Raw genomic sequence first — 22534 nt, forward strand, 5'->3', positions numbered from 1 at the left:
GCTGAAGTGCCATTCCCCAGAATACTGAAGTGTAAAATATACATACATGACAGCCTGATACCAGTTGCTGCTACTGCATTTAAGGCTGAGTTTACATTATATCGGTATGGCAGAATTTTCTCATCAATTCCATTGTCAGAAAATAATAAGCTGCTACATACCTCTTTGCAGATTAATCTGCCCGCTGTCCCCTGATCTGAAGTTTACCTCTCCTCAGATGGCCGAGAAACAGCAATATGATCTTAACTACTCCGGCTAAAATCATAGAAAAACTCAGGTAGATTCTTCTTCAAATTCTACCAGAGAAGGAATAACACACTCCGGTGCTATTATAAAATAACAAACTTTTGATTGAAGGTATGAAACTAAGTATAATCACCACAGTCCTCTCACACATCCTATCTATTCGTTGGGTGCAAGAGAATGACTGGGAATGGCAGTTAGGGGAGGAGCTATATAGCAGCTCTGCTGGGTGAATCCTCTTGCACTTCCTGTTGGGGAGAAGTTAATATCCCATAAGTAATGGATGATCCGTGGACTGGATACACTTAACAAGAGAAATATACGTATTATATACACACATAAATATACGTATTATACACACATAAATATACATATTATACACACACATAAATATACATATTATACACACACATAAATATACGTATTATACACACACATAAATATACGTATTATATACACACATAAATATACATATTATACACACACATAAATATACGTATTATACACACACATAAATATACGTATTATACACACACATAAATATACGTATTATACACACACATAAATATACGTATTATACACACACATAAATATACATATTATAGACACACATAAATATACGTATTATACACACACATAAATATACGTATTATACACACACATAAATATACGTATTATATACACACATAAATATACGTATTATACACACACATAAATATACGTATTATACACACACATAAATATACGTATTATACACACACATAAATATACGTATTATACACACACATAAATATACGTATTATACACACACATAAATATACGTATTATACACACACATAAATATACGTATTATACACACACATAAATATACGTATTATACACACACATAAATATACATATTATACACACATAAATATACGTATTATACACACACATAAATATACATATTATACACACACATAAATATACATATTATACACACATAAATATACGTATTATACACACATAAATATACATATTATACACACACATAAATATACATATTATACACACACATAAATATACGTATTATACACACACATAAATATACGTATTATACACACACATAAATATACATATTATAGACACACATAAATATACGTATTATACACACACATAAATATACGTATTATACACACACATAAATATACGTATTATACACACACATAAATATACGTATTATACACACACATAAATATACGTATTATACACACACATAAATATACGTATTATACACACATAAATATACGTATTATACACACATAAATATACGTATTATACACACATAAATATACGTATAATACACACACATAAATATACGTATTATACACACACATAAATATACGTATTATATACACACATAAATATACGTATTATACACACACATAAATATACATATTATACACACATAAATATACGTATTATACACACACATAAATATACGTATTATACACACACATAAATATACGTATTATATACACACATAACTATACGTATTATACACACACATAAATATACATATTATACACACACATAAATATACGTATTATACACACACATAAATATACGTATTATACACACACATAAATATACGTATTATACACACACATAAATATACGTATTATACACACACATAAATATACGTATTATACACACATAAATATACGTATTATACACACATAAATATACGTATTATACACACATAAATATACGTATTATACACACACATAAATATACGTATTATACACACACATAAATATACGTATTATACACACACATAAATATACGTATTATACACACACATAAATATACATATTATACACACACATAAATATACGTATTATACACACATAAATATACGTATTATACACACACATAAATATACATATTATACACACACATAAATATACATATTATACACACACATAAATATACGTATTATACACACACATAAATATACGTATTATACACACACATAAATATACGTATTATACACACACATAAATATACATATTATACACACATAAATATACGTATTATACACACACATAAATATACGTATTATACACACACATAAATATACGTATTATACACACACATAAATATACGTATTATACACACACATAAATATACGTATTATACACACACATAAATATACATATTATACACACACATAAATATACGTATTATACACACATAAATATACGTATTATACACACACATAAATATACATATTATACACACACATAAATATACGTATTATACACACACATAAATATACGTATTATATACACACATAAATATACATATTATACACACACATAAATATACGTATTATACACACACATAAATATACGTATTATACACACACATAAATATACATATTATACACACACATAAATATACGTATTATACACACACATAAATATACGTATTATACACACATAACTATACGTATTATACACACACTACGTGTATCTCTTAAATGACTGTTCAGCACAATTCTAGTTATTGACATGATACAAATAAGTGTAATTGTGTCTTACCGTGCGCATCCCTGTAGTAAGCATGAGTTACACTGCGGAACCTTTCCTGGCCTGCTGTGTCCCAAATCTACAGGGAGGAAGAAGAAAGAAGAAATCAGTATTATTGCTCAAGATGTATCCCCTCTGTCACACAAGAAATCTCCTAAACAGATACAAGAATAAAGCCCACACCTGAGCTAGACTAAGGGGTAGATAAAGGTCGAGCAGACATGATTCGCTGCAGCGACTCATGTCCGCTCGACCGCGCTAAATGCCAACAGCAAATGCAGTCAGCATTTAACATTGCACAAGCATTTCAATGCCGCCCCCGGCTCACTGGGGGCCAATTGGGCGCTAGCAGGGGCTGTCAATCATCCCGACCAGATTGATTTCAGTCTGCGGCTTCTTAACTTCCGCTACAGGCGGACCTGAAATAATGGGGCTCCGAAGCAGCATCTGCTGCTTAAAGGGACATAGAACAAGTTGGGATAGAGACAAAATAATATATGTACTTTAATTAGTTTACCTGCAAATTTATACTGCAGTCCCTCACCATTAACCCTTTCTTTTTAGTTTCCAAATTGTAAAGCTCTAACTCCCCCCACACATTTCGTTCTATGGCTGTATCTATATCTATTGTTGCTTTGGTAGAATACAAAAATGAATAGGGATTATCTGCAGGAGCTGCCTAGAAGCTGTGAACTCAGTTGAAATACAATGCCTGTGTCTAAACACTGATAAGAGGGGTGGAGTTAGCTGCTCCAGGAATCTTAGCTATGTAATTGATTTTGTTTATTTTTGAAAATTATTTTAAAATCCTTGCCAGCAATTTTTAAACTTTTTATGCAAACTATTTAAAATTAATTAGCGCTTTTAGGATATACACAGATCTCAACCTGTTGTATGGCGCTTTAATAAATGGAGCCCATTGTCTTTGTGTATCTGAAGGACAACTCCACCACCACACAGTGAAGGGAACATAATGATACAGGGGGGTTTGACCAGTGGTAGAGGTGGGTGATAAGAAGGGATAAAGGTGAGGGGAAGCGTAACTGAAGACTTTGTTTTCAGTTGAGCTAGAACTGAGAATTACTCTCTGCCTTTGATGAGATGAGATTGAAGTTAACATGAAAGTTAGTTCAGAAGGAGTAGCAGGATTTATGCTGTATCAGGGTTGGTGGGGTGTCTGCCCTCCTAATAGTGTTGCACAGCCAGGTATGTGAAGATGGGACGTCCCTCAACGGGTGCGGAGGTATTTAAAGGCACAGTAAAATGAAAATGAAACTTTCATGATTCAAATAGAGCATTGAGTTTGAAACAACTTTCCAATTTACTTATATTATCAGATTTGCTTCATTCTCTTGATATACTGTGCTGAAGGAGCAGTAATGCACTACTGGGAGCTAACTGAACACATCTAGTTAGCCAATCACAAGAGACAAATGTGTGCAAGCACCAATCACCAGATAGCTGTGCATATTCTTATCAATAACAAATACAAGAGAACAAAGTACATTTGAAAACAGAAGTGAATTTCAAAGTGTTTTAAAATAACATGCAAGTTTCATTTTCACTTTCCTATACCTTTAAAGGGACACTGAACCCAATTTTTTTCTTTCGTGATTCAGATAGAGCAGACAATTTTAAGCAACTTTCTAATTTACTCCTAATTTGTCATACAAGCCACTGCTGACTCTCTGAAAAGGTGTGGTGTTTGAATACTGGTACATGTGACCTCACAGCATATGTGCATATGCCCCTGAAAAACAATAATAACTTTAACTAGAAGCATTTTTGCAAATGGAAGACTATGACAAAAATTTCAATTTTGACCTTTCTATCCCTTTAATAAAACTGCAGGCATTTTGTAATTTAAATCTATTGGGTTGTCTGTTATTCTGATTTTTTTTAATGAAGATGTAGGTAGGAGATAGTCAATGACTGAGAATGCATCACCTGACAGAGAATACATCTTACATCTGAGAATACATCATGCACTAGAAGACGCACCCCCATACAGACAAGACGCACCCCCATACAGACAAGACGCACCCCCATACAGACAAGACGCACCACCATCCAGACAAGACGCACCCCATAAAGACAAGACGCACCCCCATACAGACAAGACGCACCCCCATACAGACAAGATGCACCCCCATACAGACAAGATGCACCACCATACAGACAAGACGCACCACCAAACAGACAAGACGCTTCACCATACAGACAAGACGCACCACCATACAGACAAGACGCACCCCCATACAGACAAGACGCACCACCATACAAACAAGATGCACCACCAAACAGACAAGATGCACCACCATACAGACAAGACGCACCACCAAACAGACAAGATGCACCACCATAAAGACAAGACGCACCACCATACAGACAAGACGCACCACCAAACAGACAAGACGCACTACCAAACAGACAAGACGCACCACCAAACAGACAAGATGCACCACCATACAGACAAGATGCACCACCAAACAGACAAGATGCACCACCATACAGACAAGATGCACCACTAGACAAGACGCACCACCAAACAGACAAGATGCACCACCAAACAGACAAGATGCACCACCATACAGACAAGATGCACCACCATACAGACAAGATGCACCACCAAACAGACAAGATGCACCACCATACAGACAAGATGCACCACTAGACAAGACGCACCACCAAACAGACAAGACGCACCACCAGACAAGATGCACCACCATACAGACAAGACGCACCCCATACAGACAAGATGCACCACCATACAGACAAGATGCACCACCATACAGACAAGACGCACCCCCATACAGAGAAGACGCACCACCATCCAGACAAGACGCACCCCATACAGACAAGATGCACCACTATACAGACAAGACGCACCACCATACAGACAAGACGCACCCCCATACAGAGAAGACGCACCACCATCCAGACAAGACGCACCCCACACAGACAAGACGCACCACCATACAGACAAGACGCACCCCCATACAGACAAGACGCACCACCATCAAGACAAGACGCACCCCATAAAGACAAGACGCACCCCCATACAGACAAGACGCACCCCCATACAAACAAGACGCACCCCCATACAGACAAGATGCACCCCCATACAGACAAGACGCACCCCCATACAGACAAGATGCACCACCATACAGACAAGATGCACCCCCATAGAGACAAGATGCACCCCCATACAGACAACACGCACCCCCATACAGACAAGACGCACCCCCATACAGACAAGATGCACCACCATACAGGCAAGATGCACCACCATACAGACAAGACGCACCCCCATACAGACAAGATGCACCACCATACAGGCAAGATGCACCACCATACAGACAAGACGCACCCCCATACAGACAAGATGCACCATCATACAGACAAGATGCATCCCCATACAGACAAGATGCACCCCCATACAGACAAGATGCACCCCCATACAGACAAGATGCACCACCATACAGACAAGATGCACCCCCATAGAGACAAGATGCACCCCCATACAGACAACACGCACCCCCATACAGACAAGACGCACCACCATACAGACAATATTATAGCCACTCTTTTACTAGAGAATAAAAAATCCCAAGACAAATGTGTCACCCATTGTAAAGTACATTACTCATTAGAACATTTATCACACATCAGAGGATACATCACCCGCCAGAGAATGTACCATCCATTAAAGAACGTAACACTTTATTTATTTCTGCATCTATTCATTTCTCTTATGGGACCCAAACCTTTTGTAACGAACAATATGCATCCTTATAAAGACTTACCTGTAACTTCACCTTTACTCCGTCCACATTCAGCACTTTATTCTGAAATACAACAAAACAAAGACTATAAGTATTTGGCACGTGCCTATTTAAAGATTCTTTAGAAAGACAATGCTTGAAAGACATATTAAAGGGATATTAAACAGTGCTCCTATAGTAAAAACAAATATGTTCCTTTAAATAACGATAAAAAGAAACAGATTGTGTAACAGACACCAAATAACTTACTCGTTTTCTTGCAAAATAAGCATTCAGAATCTCTCATTGTAGCCCCTGCCCTCAGGGAGATAAGGTAGCAGACATGTTTTGAACTTAAGTTGCATTCTGCCATTTCTGAGCATGAGCAACACAGACTTAGTGTCTCTCTAACATTGTCTAAATGCTAAACCAGTTCATGTTACTCTAGAAGTTTTACGACATCAAATTATAAATGCCTTCCTGCAGAGGCCACAGCCCCTTGTAGAGCTGTGATAGGAAGTAATGGATACTGCACAAATTAAGATAAAAATAAGAAATAAAAGGTAAAATTGTTTTAATGAAATAGACTGTTTAGCATCTCTTACAAATCTCATTATCAAGAAAATGTTGTTGCCATTGCATGAATTCCTGCTGCAATGGGTAGCACTACAGTTACTAATTAGGGTTATGGTTAAGCGTTTTCGGTAGACTGTTAGTGATTTAGGTTATGGTTCAAGGTTAGAAGTTGTATTTATTGTTTCTGTTAAGGATTAGGGTTACACTAAGGGATTAAAAGGGGTTCGGACATCAGATGGGTATTAAGGCTGTGACACACTGCAAGCGGAGCGGCGCGCAGCGTGTAGATGCGGCTGTGCGCGCTCAGTGTGTCCTGCCTTTTCATCTCTGAACACTCAGCTGTGTCAGGTCACGTAGCTGAGCGCTCAGAGATGAAATATTTGAACTTCAGAAGCGGTGCGACGTGGTTAGGAGTTTGGTAATAGTGAGGGATTTGGGTTAGCACTATGGTTACAGATTAGATTTATGGTTAGGAGTTTGGTAATAGTGAGGGATTTGGGTTAGCACTATGGTTACAGATTATGTTTATGGTTAATAGTTTGGTAATAATGAGGGATTTGGGTTAGTACTATGGTAACAGATTAGGTTTATGGTTAGGAGTTTGGTAATAGTGAGAGATCTGGGTTAGCACTATGGTTACAGATTAGGGTTATGGTTAGGGGTTTGGATGACTTAGTGATTTGGGTTATGGTTACAGATTAGGTTTATGGTTAAGAGTTTGGTAATAATGAGGGATTTGGGTTAGCTCTATGGTTACAGATTAGGTTTATGGTTAAGAGTTTGGTAATAGTGAGCGATTTGGGTTACCAATATTATTACAGATTAGGTTTATGGTTAGGAGTTTGGTAATAGTGAGGGATTTGGGTTACCCCTATGGTTACAGATTAGGTTTATGGTTAGGAGTTTGGTAATAGCGAGAGATCTGGGTTAGCACTATGGTCACAGATTAGGGTTATGGTTAGGGGTTTGGATGATTTAGTGATTCGGGTTATGGTTACAGATTAGGTTTATGGTTTAGAGTTTGGTAATAATGAGGGACTTTGGTTAGCACTATGGTTACAGATTAAGTTTATGGTTAAGAGAGTTTGGTAATAGTGAGCGATTTGGGTTACCAATATGATTACAGATTAGGTTTATGGTTAGGAGTTTGGTAATAGTGAGGGATTTGGGTTACCACTATGGTTACAGATTAGGTTTATTGTTAGGAGTTTGGTAATAATGAGGGATTTGGGTCAGTGCTACAGTAACAGATTAGGGTTATGGTTAGGGGTTTGGGTGAAGGTTAGGGATTTGGGTTATGGTTCCAGGTTAGGGTTATATTTAGGAGTTGTAATTAGTGTTACTGTTAATAATTAGGATCACACTAAGGGGTTAAAAGGGGGAAAAGGGGTTTGGTTATTAGTTGAGGATTTAGGTTATGGCTACGGTTACAAATCAGAGTTATGGTTAGGGGTTCAGGCAGAGTCAGGGTTACCATTCATAACTGTCCCAGATATTGCGGGAAGGGTGGCTACCCGCTGTCCCCCCCCTGCAGCTTCCCTGGTTAGAACAAATGTCTTTCCAGAGACAGCCCTGGCACCACCCACAGCATTCCCCAACTCTGCCCAATCTCATCCATAACACATCCACCCGCCCCACCTATGGCAAAGCCACCTCCCACAAGACCCACTCACCCTCCAGGAAATGAGTGAATAGAGTGTTATGGTTACAATTAGGCTCTTATGGGGGGGGGGGGAATATGGAAAAGTATTTTTAATAATTTTAAATATGTGGTACTGGTTTCCAAAATATATAATATTGTGAAAAAAAGGAAAAAATAATTGGGACCGAAAATATAGATAAGAGAGAGGTATTACATCTATACTTTAGGACCCACTTTTCCTTCAATTTAGTGTTAATTTAACATGAGTTTGCCCCTACTGCCACTTATCCTACAACAGTGTTTCTTTAGTTCTCAGGGCACACTAATAGTACAGATTTTAAGGATTACCTTGGGTGACATCAGGTTAATAACCATGGTTACCGATCAGATGATTATTTCACCTGTGCTCTAGTTCAGCAATTCTCCAAATCTGTCCTGTAAGTGTGCCCTGAGAACTGGAACTGAGAAACCCCATCCTAGATTATTGTGGCACTGATGTCAGTACTGCATCCTGTACCTATCCTGGCATCTGTGACATCTTGGCTATAATTAGGGTTGCCAGCTGTCCTTCTCAAAAATACAGTACAACCTTTAGGATTCTGGTTAAGTGGGGTCACACAGCGGTCCTGCCCCAAAGCCTTAAGCACTGCCCTATTTTTTACAACTGACCAGCGAATTTACTCTAATGGCTCAGTGTTTAAACACCTCAAATGACTGAATCAAAGCATTTTAATGCCCACTGTTTATGTATTGATTAAACTGGACAAACTGCTGGAATACTGGACTGACTAGCTATAATATTCTGGCAGCTGCAATATTGGCATTAGGGTGGCATTCCTGACATGAAAACCTGGCTGCCAAAGAGTTCATCCTCTTCAGTAGTGACCTATGCCAGCCTTAGTTTTCTTTGAGATGTCTTCATTGTAGCCAGAAAATCAGTGGAATTACAGTCCAGAGCATTAAATGAGCAACATCATTTTAATTATTCAATAGACCCATGGCAAATGAGCCTTTACAAGTCAAATAAACCACTAATTGCTAGGCCGACCCAGCACACACCAGTAGCACTAAGGTTGGTATTTACAGAGCACGTGCACACAATATACACACCCATTACTTCATTAAGGTAAGTGTTAATGCTAATTTTCCAATTAGCTTAAATAAGCTCCTCGTTAAATGTGACCTTAGCATTAATCAGCCACAATCTCACACAGCTACGATGCTGCACTCCCACTTACAAACTGAGAGAAAAAAAAACAAAAAAGTGAAAGAACTTGGCTGAGAAATACACTTTTCGTCATTATTCAGGACTAACTTGTAATTTAAAGGAATTGTAACTATAATAAATGGCTTTGAAAAACAATTGCAGAGTTTTGAACAAACACACAAGTCTCTTTTCTTGCAGAAGAGGGGAGAGTGAAGGCATAAAACTGACATGTATACCTCCTGATCTGAGTAAGATTTCCTGTTAAAATACTTAGCTCAATTAAAGGGACAGTCTACTTCAGAATTATTATTGTTTAAAAAGATAGATAATCCCTTTAATACCCATTCCTCAGTTTTGTATAACCAACACTTTTATATTAATATACTTTTTACTTCTGTGATTGCCTTGTATCTAAGCTTCTGCGGACTGCCCCCTTATTTCAGTTCTTTTGACAGACTTGCATTTTAGCCTATCAGTGCTAATTCTTAAATAACTCCACGGGAGTGAGCATACTGTTATGCATATGACACACATGAACTAGCACTGTCTAACTGTCAAAAATGGTCAAACTGCACTAAGATGAGAGGCTGTTCAATGGCTTAGAAATTACTATATGAGCCTACCAAGGTTTAGCTTTCCACAAAGAATACCAAGAGAACAAATCAAATTTGGTTATAATGCTTAAATTAAAATTATGTTGATTTATTTTTGTAATTATATATTTATTTTTACAAAATGAGTCACTATATACAGTGTGCACAGTATGCAGCTGCCTATGGACACTTATGCTCTTAGTCAGGATATTTTGAAAATGCAAAGATAAGGCTTTCCACTTATATATATTTAGTGGCACTTAGCATGTGTTGTCATGGTAACATTACCAGCCATTATTTCTGTTAATAATAGTGGTTTCCATTGCTTTGCAGGCAGATATAGCTGCTATTGTTTACCACAGCACATCCATCTGACTCAAACGCAATATTACCTTTTATTTTTTTTTAATATGGCTCCTGTTTGTGACTGCTAAAGCATATATATGGTTTAATTCCATGCTATACTGTAAAAGGCTGAGTCAACGACAAGTATATTAATATTAATCTTTTGTTGATTTATTTTCCTAAAAAAGATGTGAATGTCTTTTTCATAAAATACATAGTTAAAGACGCACACAAGTCAAAACTAAACTTTCATAATTCAGATAGAATGTGCAATTTTAAAATCTTTCAATTTTACATCTATTTTGAAATATATTTATTTGTATTATTACTTCCTCTCTATGAGAGCATACTGAGGTATTCTCAAGAGTGTGCATGTGTCCTAAGCACTGTATGTATAACATTATTACAAACATTGTAGCAAATACTGCTGCCATATAGTGCTCAATACATCTGCTTGCTTCTGAGAGTACCTAGGTATGCTCCTCAACACACGATACCAACAGAATTAAATTGTAAAGTTGTTTTTTACTTGCATGATATAAAGAAACATGAAAGTCCAAATTAAACTTGGATGGTTATCATGGGTCGACAGAACATGCAATATTAAGCGCCTTTTCTATTTATTTCTGTTATCAATTTCACTTTGTTCTTTCTTTATCGTTTGCTGAAACACATAGGTAAGCTTGGGAGCAGCAATGCATTATTGGTAGCTAGCTATTGATTGGTGGCTACACAAATGCCTCTTTCATAGGCTCACCAGTTGTGTTCAACTAGCTTCCTATAGTGCATTGCTGCTCTATAGCTGACTTTATCTATGTGTTTAATCCATATGCCGGGTTAAACACATAATTATATGTAAGCACTAAAACAATAGTACAGTGCTCTAACACATACCTCACAACATCTGTCGTATGATTTCTGGGATGTGTGTTTACTGTCCCTTTAAATATATTTTCCATACATTACGTGTCTCTTCTTGTATAACAGTTATGCAGTGCTTGGTAGAAGCTTAAAGGACCACTCAATGCAGTAGAATTGCAGAATTAACAGGTGCATAACAAAAAGACAATGATTTAACACCTACTCTGAATTTTAAATAAGCAGTAGATTTTTTCCAGACAAATTTATTTTTTCTCCCATTTTCCGGCCCCCTGCATCATGTGACAGACACCAGCCAATCACAGACGAGTATATGTATACCATGTAGGATCTTGTTCCCCAGAAAGTGTGAATATAAAAATACTGTGCAAAATTTGATAATTGAAGTAAATTGGAAAGTGTCTTAAAACTTCTGCTCTTTCTAAATCATAAAAGTTTATATTGACTTGAGTATCCCTTTAATATATGTGGCTAATAGGGATCCAATTCAGATGGTAAAGGGACTTGGTTCAAAACCCATGTGCCACTTTGTGCTTGGACTCGTTATGGTTCCAAGTGCGTATTGCTTTATGTTGCAGTGTGGAATATATTGGCCCATTTATCATGTCTCAGGAAAAGATGCATTCAGCAAAACAAAACTGGCTGAGCTGTTTTTGTTTTTTTAAGTAAAAAGTTTGCCCCTCTCTGGAACGTAACCAGTTACATAAATAAACCCTGCAAATGAGTTCCTACAATACATGGTTGTATAATAAACCATGGCTAATAATATATTTGTGGAATTCATTTTTTGTCTAATGTTGCGATCATTTATTTTTAGCTACTGGCTTCTAACTCAGATTGCTGTTTTCTTTGTTACATCTAAAAAAAGAGACATTTTAGAAGAAATGTTTTTGCTTGGTGAAAAATTGATACTCCTTTCCTAAATAAATCTAGTTTTTGTTTGCATGTGTGGCTGTCAGCCAATAAAACAGTTTGTCTTTTCCGAATCGGCCAATGAGCAACTCATTATTACATGTGCACAAACATGTTTTCTGTAAGTTTTATGCAAATTTGTAATACATAATGTATGTTCTTAAAGGGACAGTAAAGTCAAAATTAAAGGAATAGTCTAGTTAAAATTAAACCTTCATGATTCAGATAGAGCATGCAATTTTAGGCAACTTTCTAATTTACTCCTATTATAAAATTTTCTTTGTTCTCTTGGTATCTTTATTTGAATGTAAGCTTAGAAGCCGGCCCATTTTTGGTTCAGCACCTGGGTAGCGCTTGCTGATTGGTGGCTACATTTAGACAGCAATCAGAAAGTGCTACCCAGGTGCTAAACCAAAAATGGGCCGGCTCCTATGCTTACATTCTTGCTTTTTCAAATAAAGATACCAAGAGAACAAGGAAAATTGATAATAGAAGTAAATTAAAAACATAATTTATGCTTACCTGATAAATTTATTTCTCTTGTAGTGTATCCAGTCCACGGATCATCCATTACTTATGGGATATTAACTCCTCCCCAACAGGAAGTGCAAGAGGATTCACCCAGCAGAGCTGCTATATAGCTCCTCCCCTAACTGCCATTACCAGTCATTCGACCGAAAACATGCAGAGAAAGGAAAACCATAGGGTACAGTGGTGACTGTAGTTTAATGGAAAAATTACCTGCCTTAAAGTCACAGGGCGGGCCGTGGACTGGATACACTACAAGAGAAATAAATTTATCAGGTAAGCATAAATTATGTTTTCTCTTGTTAAGTGTATCCAGTGCACGGATCATCCATTACTTATGGGATACCAATACCAAAGCTAAAGTACACGGATGACGGGAGGGACAGGCAGGCTCTTTATACGGAAGGAACCACTGCCTGAAGAACCTTTCTCCCAAAAACAGCCTCCGAAGAAGCAAAAGTGTCAAATTTGTAAAATTTGGAAAAAGTATGAAGAGAAGACCAAGTTGCAGCCTTGCAAATCTGTTCAACAGAAGCCTCATTCTTAAAGGCCCAAGTGGAAGCCACAGCTCTAGTAGAATGTGCTGTAATTCTTTCAGGAGGCTGCTGTCCAGCAGTCTCATAGGCTAACCGTATTATGCTACAAAGCCAAAAGGAGAGAGAGGTAGCCGAAGCTTTTTGACCTCTCCTCTGACCAGAATAAACGACAAACAGGGAAGACGTTTGTCGAAAATCCTTAGTTGCCTGTAGATAAAATTTCAGGGCACGGACTACATCTAGATTGTGTAGCAGACGTTCCTTTTTCGAAGAAGGATTAGGACACAAAGATGTAACCACACATCTCTTGATTGATATTCCTGTTAGTGACCACCTTAGGTAGGAACCCAGGTTTAGTACGCAGAACTACCTTGTCTGAATGAAAAATCAGATAAGGAGAATCACAATGTAAGGCAGATAACTCAGAGACTCTTCGAGCCGAGGAAATTGCCATTAAAAACAGAACTTTCCAAGATAACAACTTGATATCAATGGAATGAAGGGGTTCAAACGGAAAAACATTAAGAACTAAGTTCAAACTCCATGGTGGAGCAACAGTTTTAAACACAGGCTTGATCCTAGCTAAAGCCTGACAAAAAGCTTGAACGTCCGGAACTTCTGACAGACGTTTGTGTAAAAGAATGGACAGAGCTGAAATCTGTCCCTTTAAGGAACTAGCGGATAAACCCTTTTCTAAACCTTCTTGTAGAAAAGACAATATCCTCGGAATCCTAACCTTACTCCATGAGTAACTCTTGGATTCGCACCAATATAAGTATTTGCGCCATATCTTATGGTAAATCTTTCTGGTAACAGGCTTCCTAGCCTGTATTAAGGTATCAATAACTGACTCAGAAAAACCCACGTTTTGATAAAAACAGAATTTATGTTTACCCTGATAAATTACTTTCACCAACGGTGTGTCCGGTCCACGGCGTCATCCTTACTTGTGGGATATTCTCTTCCCCAACAGGAAATGGCAAAGAGCCCAGCAAAGCTGGTCACATGATCCCCTCCTAGGCTCCGCCCTTCCCAGTCATGTCGGACCGACGTAAAGGAGGAATATATGCATAGGAGAAACCATATGATACCGTGGTGTAGTTAAAGAAAATAAATTATCAGACCTGATTAAAAAAACCAGGGCGGGCCGTGGACCGGACACACCGTTGGAGAAAGTAATTTATCAGGTAAACATAAATTCTGTTTTCTCCAACATAGGTGTGTCCGGTCCACGGCGTCATCCTTACTTGTGGGAACCAATACCAAAGCTTTAGGACACGGATGAAGGGAGGGAGCAAATCAGGTCACCTAGATGGAAGGCACCACGGCTTGCAAAACCTTTCTCCCAAAAATAGCCTCAGAAGAAGCAAAAGTATCAAACTTGTAAAATTTAGTAAAAGTGTGCAGTGAAGACCAAGTCGCTGCCTTACATATCTGATCAACAGAAGCCTCGTTCTTGAAGGCCCATGTGGAAGCCACAGCCCTAGTGGAATGAGCTGTGATTCTTTCAGGAGGCTGCCGTCCGGCAGTCTCATAAGCCAATCTGATGATGCTTTTAATCCAAAAAGAGAGAGAGGTAGAAGTTGCTTTTTGACCTCTCCTTTTACCAGAATAAACAACAAACAAGGAAGATGTTTGTCTAAAATCCTTTGTAGCATCTAAGTAGAATTTTAGAGCACGAACAACATCCAAATTGTGCAACAAACGTTCCTTCTTTGAAACTGGATTCGGACACAAAGAAGGCACGACTATCTCCTGGTTAATGTTTTTGTTAGAAACAACTTTCGGAAGGAAAACCAGGTTTAGTACGTAAAACCACCTTATCTGCATGGAACACCAGATAAGGAGGAGAACACTGCAGAGCAGATAATTCTGAAACTCTTCTAGCAGAAGAAATTGCAATCAAAAACAAAACTTTCCAAGATAATAACTTAATATCAACGGAATGTCAGGGTTCAAACGGAACCCCCTGAAGAACTGAAAGAACTAAATTGAGACTCCAAGGAGGAGTCAAAGGTTTGTAAACAGGCTTGATTCTAACCAGAGCCTGAACAAAGGCTTGAACATCTGGCACAGCTGCCAGCTTTTTGTGAAGTAACACAGACAAGGCAGAAATCTGTCCCTTCAAGGAACTTGCAGATAGTCCTTTCTCCAAACCTTCTTGAAGAAAGGATAGAATCTTAGGAATTTTTACCTTGTCCAAGGGAATCCTTTAGATTCACACCAACAGATATATTTTTTCCATATTTTGTGGTAAATTTTTCTAGTTACAGGCTTTCTGGCCTGACAAGAGTATCAATGACAGAATCTGAGAACCCTCGCTTTGATAAGATCAAGCGTTCAATCTCCAAGCAGTCAGTTGGAGTGAGACCAGATTCGGATGTTCGAACGGACCTTGAACAAGAAGGTCTCGTCTCAAAGGTAGCTTCCATGGTGGAGCCGATGACATATTCACCAGGTCTGCATACCAAGTCCTGCGTGGCCACGCAGGAGCTATCAAGATCACCGATGCCCTCTCCTGATTGATCCTGGCTACCAGCCTGGGGATGAGAGGAAACGGCGGGAATACATAAGCTAGTTTGAAGGTCCAAGGTGCTACTAGTGCATCTACTAGAGTCGCCTTGGGATCCCTGGATCTGGATCCGTAGCAAGGAACCTTGGAGTTCTGACGAGAGGCCATCAGATCCATGTCTGGAATGCCCCACAATTGAGTAATTTGGGCAAAGATTTCCGGATGGAGTTCCCACTCCCCCGGATGAAATGTCTGACGACTCAGAAAATCCGCTTCCCAATTTTCCACTCCTGGGATGTGGATTGCAGACAAGTGGCAGGAGTGAGTCTTCGCCCATTGAATGATTTTGGTCACTTCTTCCATCGCCAGGGAACTCCTTGTTCCCCCCTGATGGTTGATGTACGCAACAGTCGTCATGTTGTCTGACTGAAACCGTATGAACTTGGCCTTTGCTAGCTGAGGCCAAGCCTTGAGAGCATTGAATATCGCTCTCAGTTCCAGAATATTTATCGGGAGAAGAGATTCTTCCCGAGACCAAAGACCCTGAGCTTTCAGGGGTCCCCAGACCGCGCCCCAGCCCACCAGACTGGCGTCGGTCGTGACAATGACCCACTCTGGTCTGCGGAAGCTCATCCCCTGTGACAGGTTGTCCAGGGACAGCCACCAACGGAGTGAATCTCTGGTCCTCTGATCTACTTGTATCGTCGGAGACAAGTCTGTATAGTCCCCATTCCACTGACTGAGCATGCACAGTTGTAATGGTCTTAGATGAATTCGCGCAAAAGGAACTATGTCCATTGCCGCTACCATCAAACCTATTACTTCCATGCACTGCGCTATGGAAGGAAGAGGAACAGAATGAAGTATTTGACAAGAGTTTAGAAGTTTTGATTTTCTGGCCTCTGTCAGAAAAATCCTCATTTCTAAGGAGTCTATTATTGTTCCCAAGAAGGGAACCCTTGTTGACGGAGATAGAGAACTTTTTTCTACGTTCACTTTCCACCCCTTGAGATCTGAGAAAGGCCAGGACAATGTCCGTGTGAGCCTTTGCTAGAGGAAGGGACGACGCTTGAATCAGAATGTCGTCCAAGTAAGGTACTACTGCAATGCCCCTTGGTCTTAGCACCGCTAGAAGGGACCCTAGTACCTTTGTGAAAATCCTTGGAGCAGTGGCTAATCCGAACGGAAGTGCCACAAACTGGTAATGCTTGTCCAGGAATGCGAACCTTAGGAACCGATGATGTTCCTTGTGGATAGGAATATGTAGATACGCATCCTTTAAATCCACCGTGGTCATGAATTGACCTTCCTGGATGGAAGGAAGAATTGTTCGAATGGTTTCCATTTGAACGATGGAACCTTGAGAAACTTGTTTAGGATCTTGAGATCTAAGATTGGTCTGAATGTTCCCTCTTTTTTGGGAACTACGAACAGATTGGAGTAGAACCCCCATCCCTTGTTCTCCTAAAGGAACAGGATGAATCACTCCCATTTTTAACAGGTCTTCTACACAATGTAAGAATGCCTGTCTTTTTATGTGGTCTGAAGACAATTGAGACCTGTGGAACCTCCCCCTTGGGGGAAGCCCCTTGAATTCCAGAAGATAACCTTGGGAGACTATTTCTAGTGCCCAAGTATCCAGAACATCTCTTGCCCAAGCCTGAGCGAAGAGAGAGAGTCTGCCCCCCACCAGATCCGGTCCCGGATCGGGGGCCAACATCTCATGCTGTCTTGGTAGCAGTGGCAGGTTTCTTGGCCTGCTTTCCTTTGTTCCAGCCTTGCATTGGTCTCCAGGCTGGCTTGGCTTGAGAAGTATTACCCTCTTGCTTAGAGGACGTAGCACTTGGGGCTGGTCCGTTTCTGCGAAAGGGACGAAAATTAGGTTTATTTTTGGCCTTGAAAGACCTATCCTGAGGAAGGGCGTGGCCCTTGCCCCCAGTGATATCAGAGATAATCTCTTTCAAGTCAGGGCCAAACAGCGTTTTCCCCTTGAAAGGAATGTTAAGCAATTTGTTCTTGGAAGACGCATCCGCTGACCAAGATTTTAACCAAAGCGCTCTGCGCGCCACAATAGCAAAACCAGAATTTTTTCGCCGCTAACCTAGCCAATTGCAAAGTGGCGTCTAGGGTGAAAGAATTAGCCAATTTGAGAGCATGAATTCTGTCCATAATCTCCTCATAAGAAGAAGAATTATTATTGAGCGCCTTTTCTAGCTCATCGAACCAGAAACACGCTGCTGTAGTGACAGGAACAATGCATGAAATTGGTTGTAGAAGGTAACCTTGCTGAACAAACATCTTTTTAAGCAAACCTTCTAATTTTTTATCCATAGGATCTTTGAAAGCACAACTATCTTCTATGGGTATAGTGGTGCGTTTGTTTAGAGTAGAAAACCGCCCCCTCGACCTTGGGGACTGTCTGCCATAAGTCCTTTCTGGGGTCGACCATAGGAAACAATTTTTTAAATATGGGGGGAGGGACGAAAGGTATCCGGGCCTTTCCCATTCTTTATTTACAATGTCCGCCACCCGCTTGGGTATAGGAAAAGCTTCGGGGGGCCCCGGGACCTCTAGGAACTTGTCCATTTTACATAGTTTCTCTGGAATGACCAAATTCTCACAATCATCCAGAGTGGATAACACCTCCTTAAGCAGAGCGCGGAGATGTTCCAATTTAAATTTAAATGTAATCACATCAGGTTCAGCTTGTTGAGAAATTTTCCCTGAATCTGAAATTTCTCCCTCAGACAAAACCTCCCTGGCCCCCTCGGACTGGGGTAGGGGCCCTTCAGAACCAATATCATCAGCGTCCTCATGCTCTTCAGTATTTTCTAAAACAGAGCAGTCGCGCTTTCGCTGATAAGTGGGCATTTTGGCTAAAATGTTTTTGATAGAATTATCCATTACAGCCGTTAATTGTTGCATAGTAAGGAGTATTTGGCGCGCTACGATGTACTAGGGGCCTCCTGTGTGGGCAAGACTGGTGTAGACGAAGGAGGGGATGATGCAGTACCATGCTTACTCCCCTCACTTGAGGAATCATCTTGGGCATCATTTTCTCTAAAATTTTGTGTCACATAAATCACATCTATTTAAATGAGAAGGAACCTTGGCTTCCCCACATTCAGAACACAGTCTATCTGGTAGTTCAGACATGTTAAACAGGCAAAAACTTGATAACAAAGTACAAAAAACGTTTTAAAAATAAACCGTTACTGTCACTTTAAATTTTAAACTGAACACACTTTATTACTGCAATTGCGAAAAAGTATGAAGGAATTTCACCACAGTGTCTTAAAGCCTTAAAAGTATTGCACACCAAATTTGGAAGCTTTAACCCTTAAAATAACGGAACCGGAGCCGTTTTTATATTTAACCCCCTTTACAGTCCCTGGTATCTGCTTTAGCTGAGACCCAACCAAGCCCAAAGGGGAATACGATACAAATGACGCCTTCAGAAAGTCTTTTCTATGTATCAGAGCTCCTCACACATGCATCTGCATGTCATGCTTCTCAAAAACAAGTGCGCAATAGAGGCGCGAAAATGAGACTCTGCCTATGATTAGGGAAAGCCCCTAGATTTAGCCCAGAAAATGTCTACAGTCTTAAAAAGCCCTTGTGAAGCCCTTTTTTTCTTTCTGTAATAAAAATGGCTTACCGGATCCCATAGGGAAAATGACAGCTTCCAGCATTACATCGTCTTGTTAGAATGTGTCATACCTCAAGCAGCAAAAGTCTGCTCACTGTTCCCCCAACTGAAGTTAATTCCTCTCAACAGTCCTGTGTGGAAGACAGCCATCGATTTAGTAACGGTTGGCTAAAATCATTTTCTCTTACAAACAGAAATCTTCATCTCTTTTCTGTTTTCAGAGTAAATAGTACATACCAGCACTATTTTAAAATAACAAACTCTTGATTGAATAATAAAAACTACAGTTAAACACTAAAAAACTCTAAGCCATCTCCGTGGAGATGTTGCCTGTACAAACGGCAAAGAGAATGACTGGGGAAGGCGGAGCCTAGGAGGGATCATGTGACCAGCTTTGCTGGGCTCTTTGCCATTTCCTGTTGGGGAAGAGAATATCCCACAAGTATGGATACGCCGTGGACCGGACACTACTATGTTGGAGAAATCAAGCGTTCAATTTTCCAAGCAGTCAGCTTCAGAGAAATTAGATTTTTGATGTTTGAAGGGACCCTGGATCAGAAGGTCCTGTTTCAGAGGTAGCGACCAAGGTGGACAGGATGACATGTCCACTAGATCTGCATACCAAGTCCTGCGTGGCCATGCAGGCGTATATAGAATCAACTGAGCTCTCTCCCTGTTTGATTCTGGCAATCAATCGAGGAAGCATCGGGAAGAGGGGTGGAAACCACATAAGCCATCCCGAAGGTCCAAGGTGTGCTGTCAAAGCAGTCTATCAGAACCGGATCCCGGATCCCTGGATCTGGACCCGTAACGAGGAAGCTTGGCGGTTCTGTCGAGACGCCTATGAGATCTATCTCTGGTTTGCCCCCATAACGTCGAAGTATTTTGGGCAAAGACCTCCGGATGAAGTTCCCACTCCCCCGGATGAAAAGTCGTGACGACTTAAGAAATCGCCTCCCAGTTCTCCACTCCCGGGATGTGGATTTGCTGGACAGGTGGCAAGAGTGAGACTCTGCCCAGCGAATTATCTTTGATACTTCCATCATTGCTAGGGGAGCTTCTTGTCCCTCCCTGATGGTTGATGTAAGCTACAGTCGTGATGTTGTCCGACAGAAACCTGATGAACTCCCCGAGTTGTTAACTGGTGGCCAAGCCCAGAAGGGCATTGAGAAACTGCTCTCAATTCCAGAATGTTTATTGGTAGGGAGACTCTTCCTCCTGATTCCATTTGTCCCTGAGCCTTCAGAGAAATTCCAAACAGCGCCCCAACCTAGTAGGCTGGCGTCCTGTTGTTACAATTGTCCAGTCCGGCCTGCTGAATGGCATCCCCCTGGACAGAGTGTGGCCGAGAAAGCCACCATAGAAGAGAATTTTCTGGTCTCTTGGATCCAGATTCAGAGTAGGGGGGACAAGTCTGAGTAATCCCCATTCCACTGACTTAGCATGGCACAATTGCAGCGGTCTGAGGATGTAGACGTGCAAAGGGTACTATGTCCATTGCTGCTACCATTAAGCCGATCACCCTCCATGCATTGAGCTAGCTGACGGGTGTTTGAATGGAATGAAGGACACGGCATGCATTTTTGAAGCTTTGTTAACCTGTCTTCTGTCAGGTAAATCTTCATTTCGTACAGAATCTATAAGAGTCCCCAAGAAGGGAACTCTTGTGAGTGGAAAGAGAGAACTCTTTCTTTTCGTTCACCTTCCATCCATCGCGACCTTAGAAATGCCAGTACTAACTCTGTATGAGACTTGGCAGTTTGAAAGCTTGAAGCTTGTTATCAGAATGTCGTCTAGGTACGGAGCTACCGCAATTCCTCGCGGTCTTAGTACCGCCAGAAGAGCACACAGAACCTTTGTGAAGATTCTCGAGCCGGTAGCCAATCCGAATGGAAGAGCTTACAAACTGGTAATGCCTGTCTAGAAAGGCAAAACTTAGATACCGGTAATGATCTTTGTGAATCGGTATGTGAAGGTAAGCATCCTTTAAATCCACTGTGGTCATCGTACTGACGCCTTTGGATCATGGGAAAATTGTCCGAATAGTTTCCATTTTGAACGATGGAACCTCTTAGGAATTTGTTTAGGATCTTTAAATCCAAGATTGGCCTGAAAGTTCCCTCTTTTTTGGGAACCACAAACAGATTTGAGTAAAACCCTTGTCCTTGTTCCGAACCGCGGAACCGGATGGGATCACTCCCATTAATAAAGAGATCTTGTACGCAGCGTAGAAACGCCCTCTTTCTTTATTTGGTTTGTGACAACCTTGACAGATGAAATCTCCCTCTTGGGGGAGAGAATTTGAAGTCTAGAAGGTATCCCTGAGATATGATCTCTAACGCCCAGGGATCCTGGACATCTCTTGCCCAAGCCTGGGCGAAGAGAGAAAGTCTGCCCCCCACTAGATCCGTTCCCGGATCGGGGGCCCTCAATTCATGCTGTCTTAGGGGCAGCAGCAGGTTTCCTGGCCTGCTTGCCCTTGTTCCAGGACTGGTTAGGTCTCCAGCCTTGTCTGTAGCGAGCAACAGCTCCTTCCTGTTTTGGTGCAGAGGAAGTTGATGCTGCTCCTGCTTTG

General features: G+C 40.2%; 1 protein-coding gene across 2 annotated transcripts in view; it reads right to left on the reverse strand.

Moving 5' to 3' along the window:
* The window catches only part of RAB26 (RAB26, member RAS oncogene family), a 509833-nt gene that overhangs the window by 168152 nt on the left and 319147 nt on the right, over positions 1-22534 (reverse strand). For both annotated transcript variants that reach the window (XM_053694654.1, XM_053694655.1), the window contains exons 3-4: positions 6623-6664; positions 2829-2895 (exon numbers count right to left, since the gene is read on the reverse strand). In XM_053694654.1, the coding sequence (XP_053550629.1) occupies positions 2829-2895; positions 6623-6664 (109 nt within the window). The remainder of the gene's footprint in view (positions 1-2828; positions 2896-6622; positions 6665-22534) is intronic.

The sequence above is a fragment of the Bombina bombina genome, chromosome 11, assembly GCF_027579735.1.
Source record: "Bombina bombina isolate aBomBom1 chromosome 11, aBomBom1.pri, whole genome shotgun sequence".
NCBI lineage: Eukaryota > Metazoa > Chordata > Amphibia > Anura > Bombinatoridae > Bombina > Bombina bombina.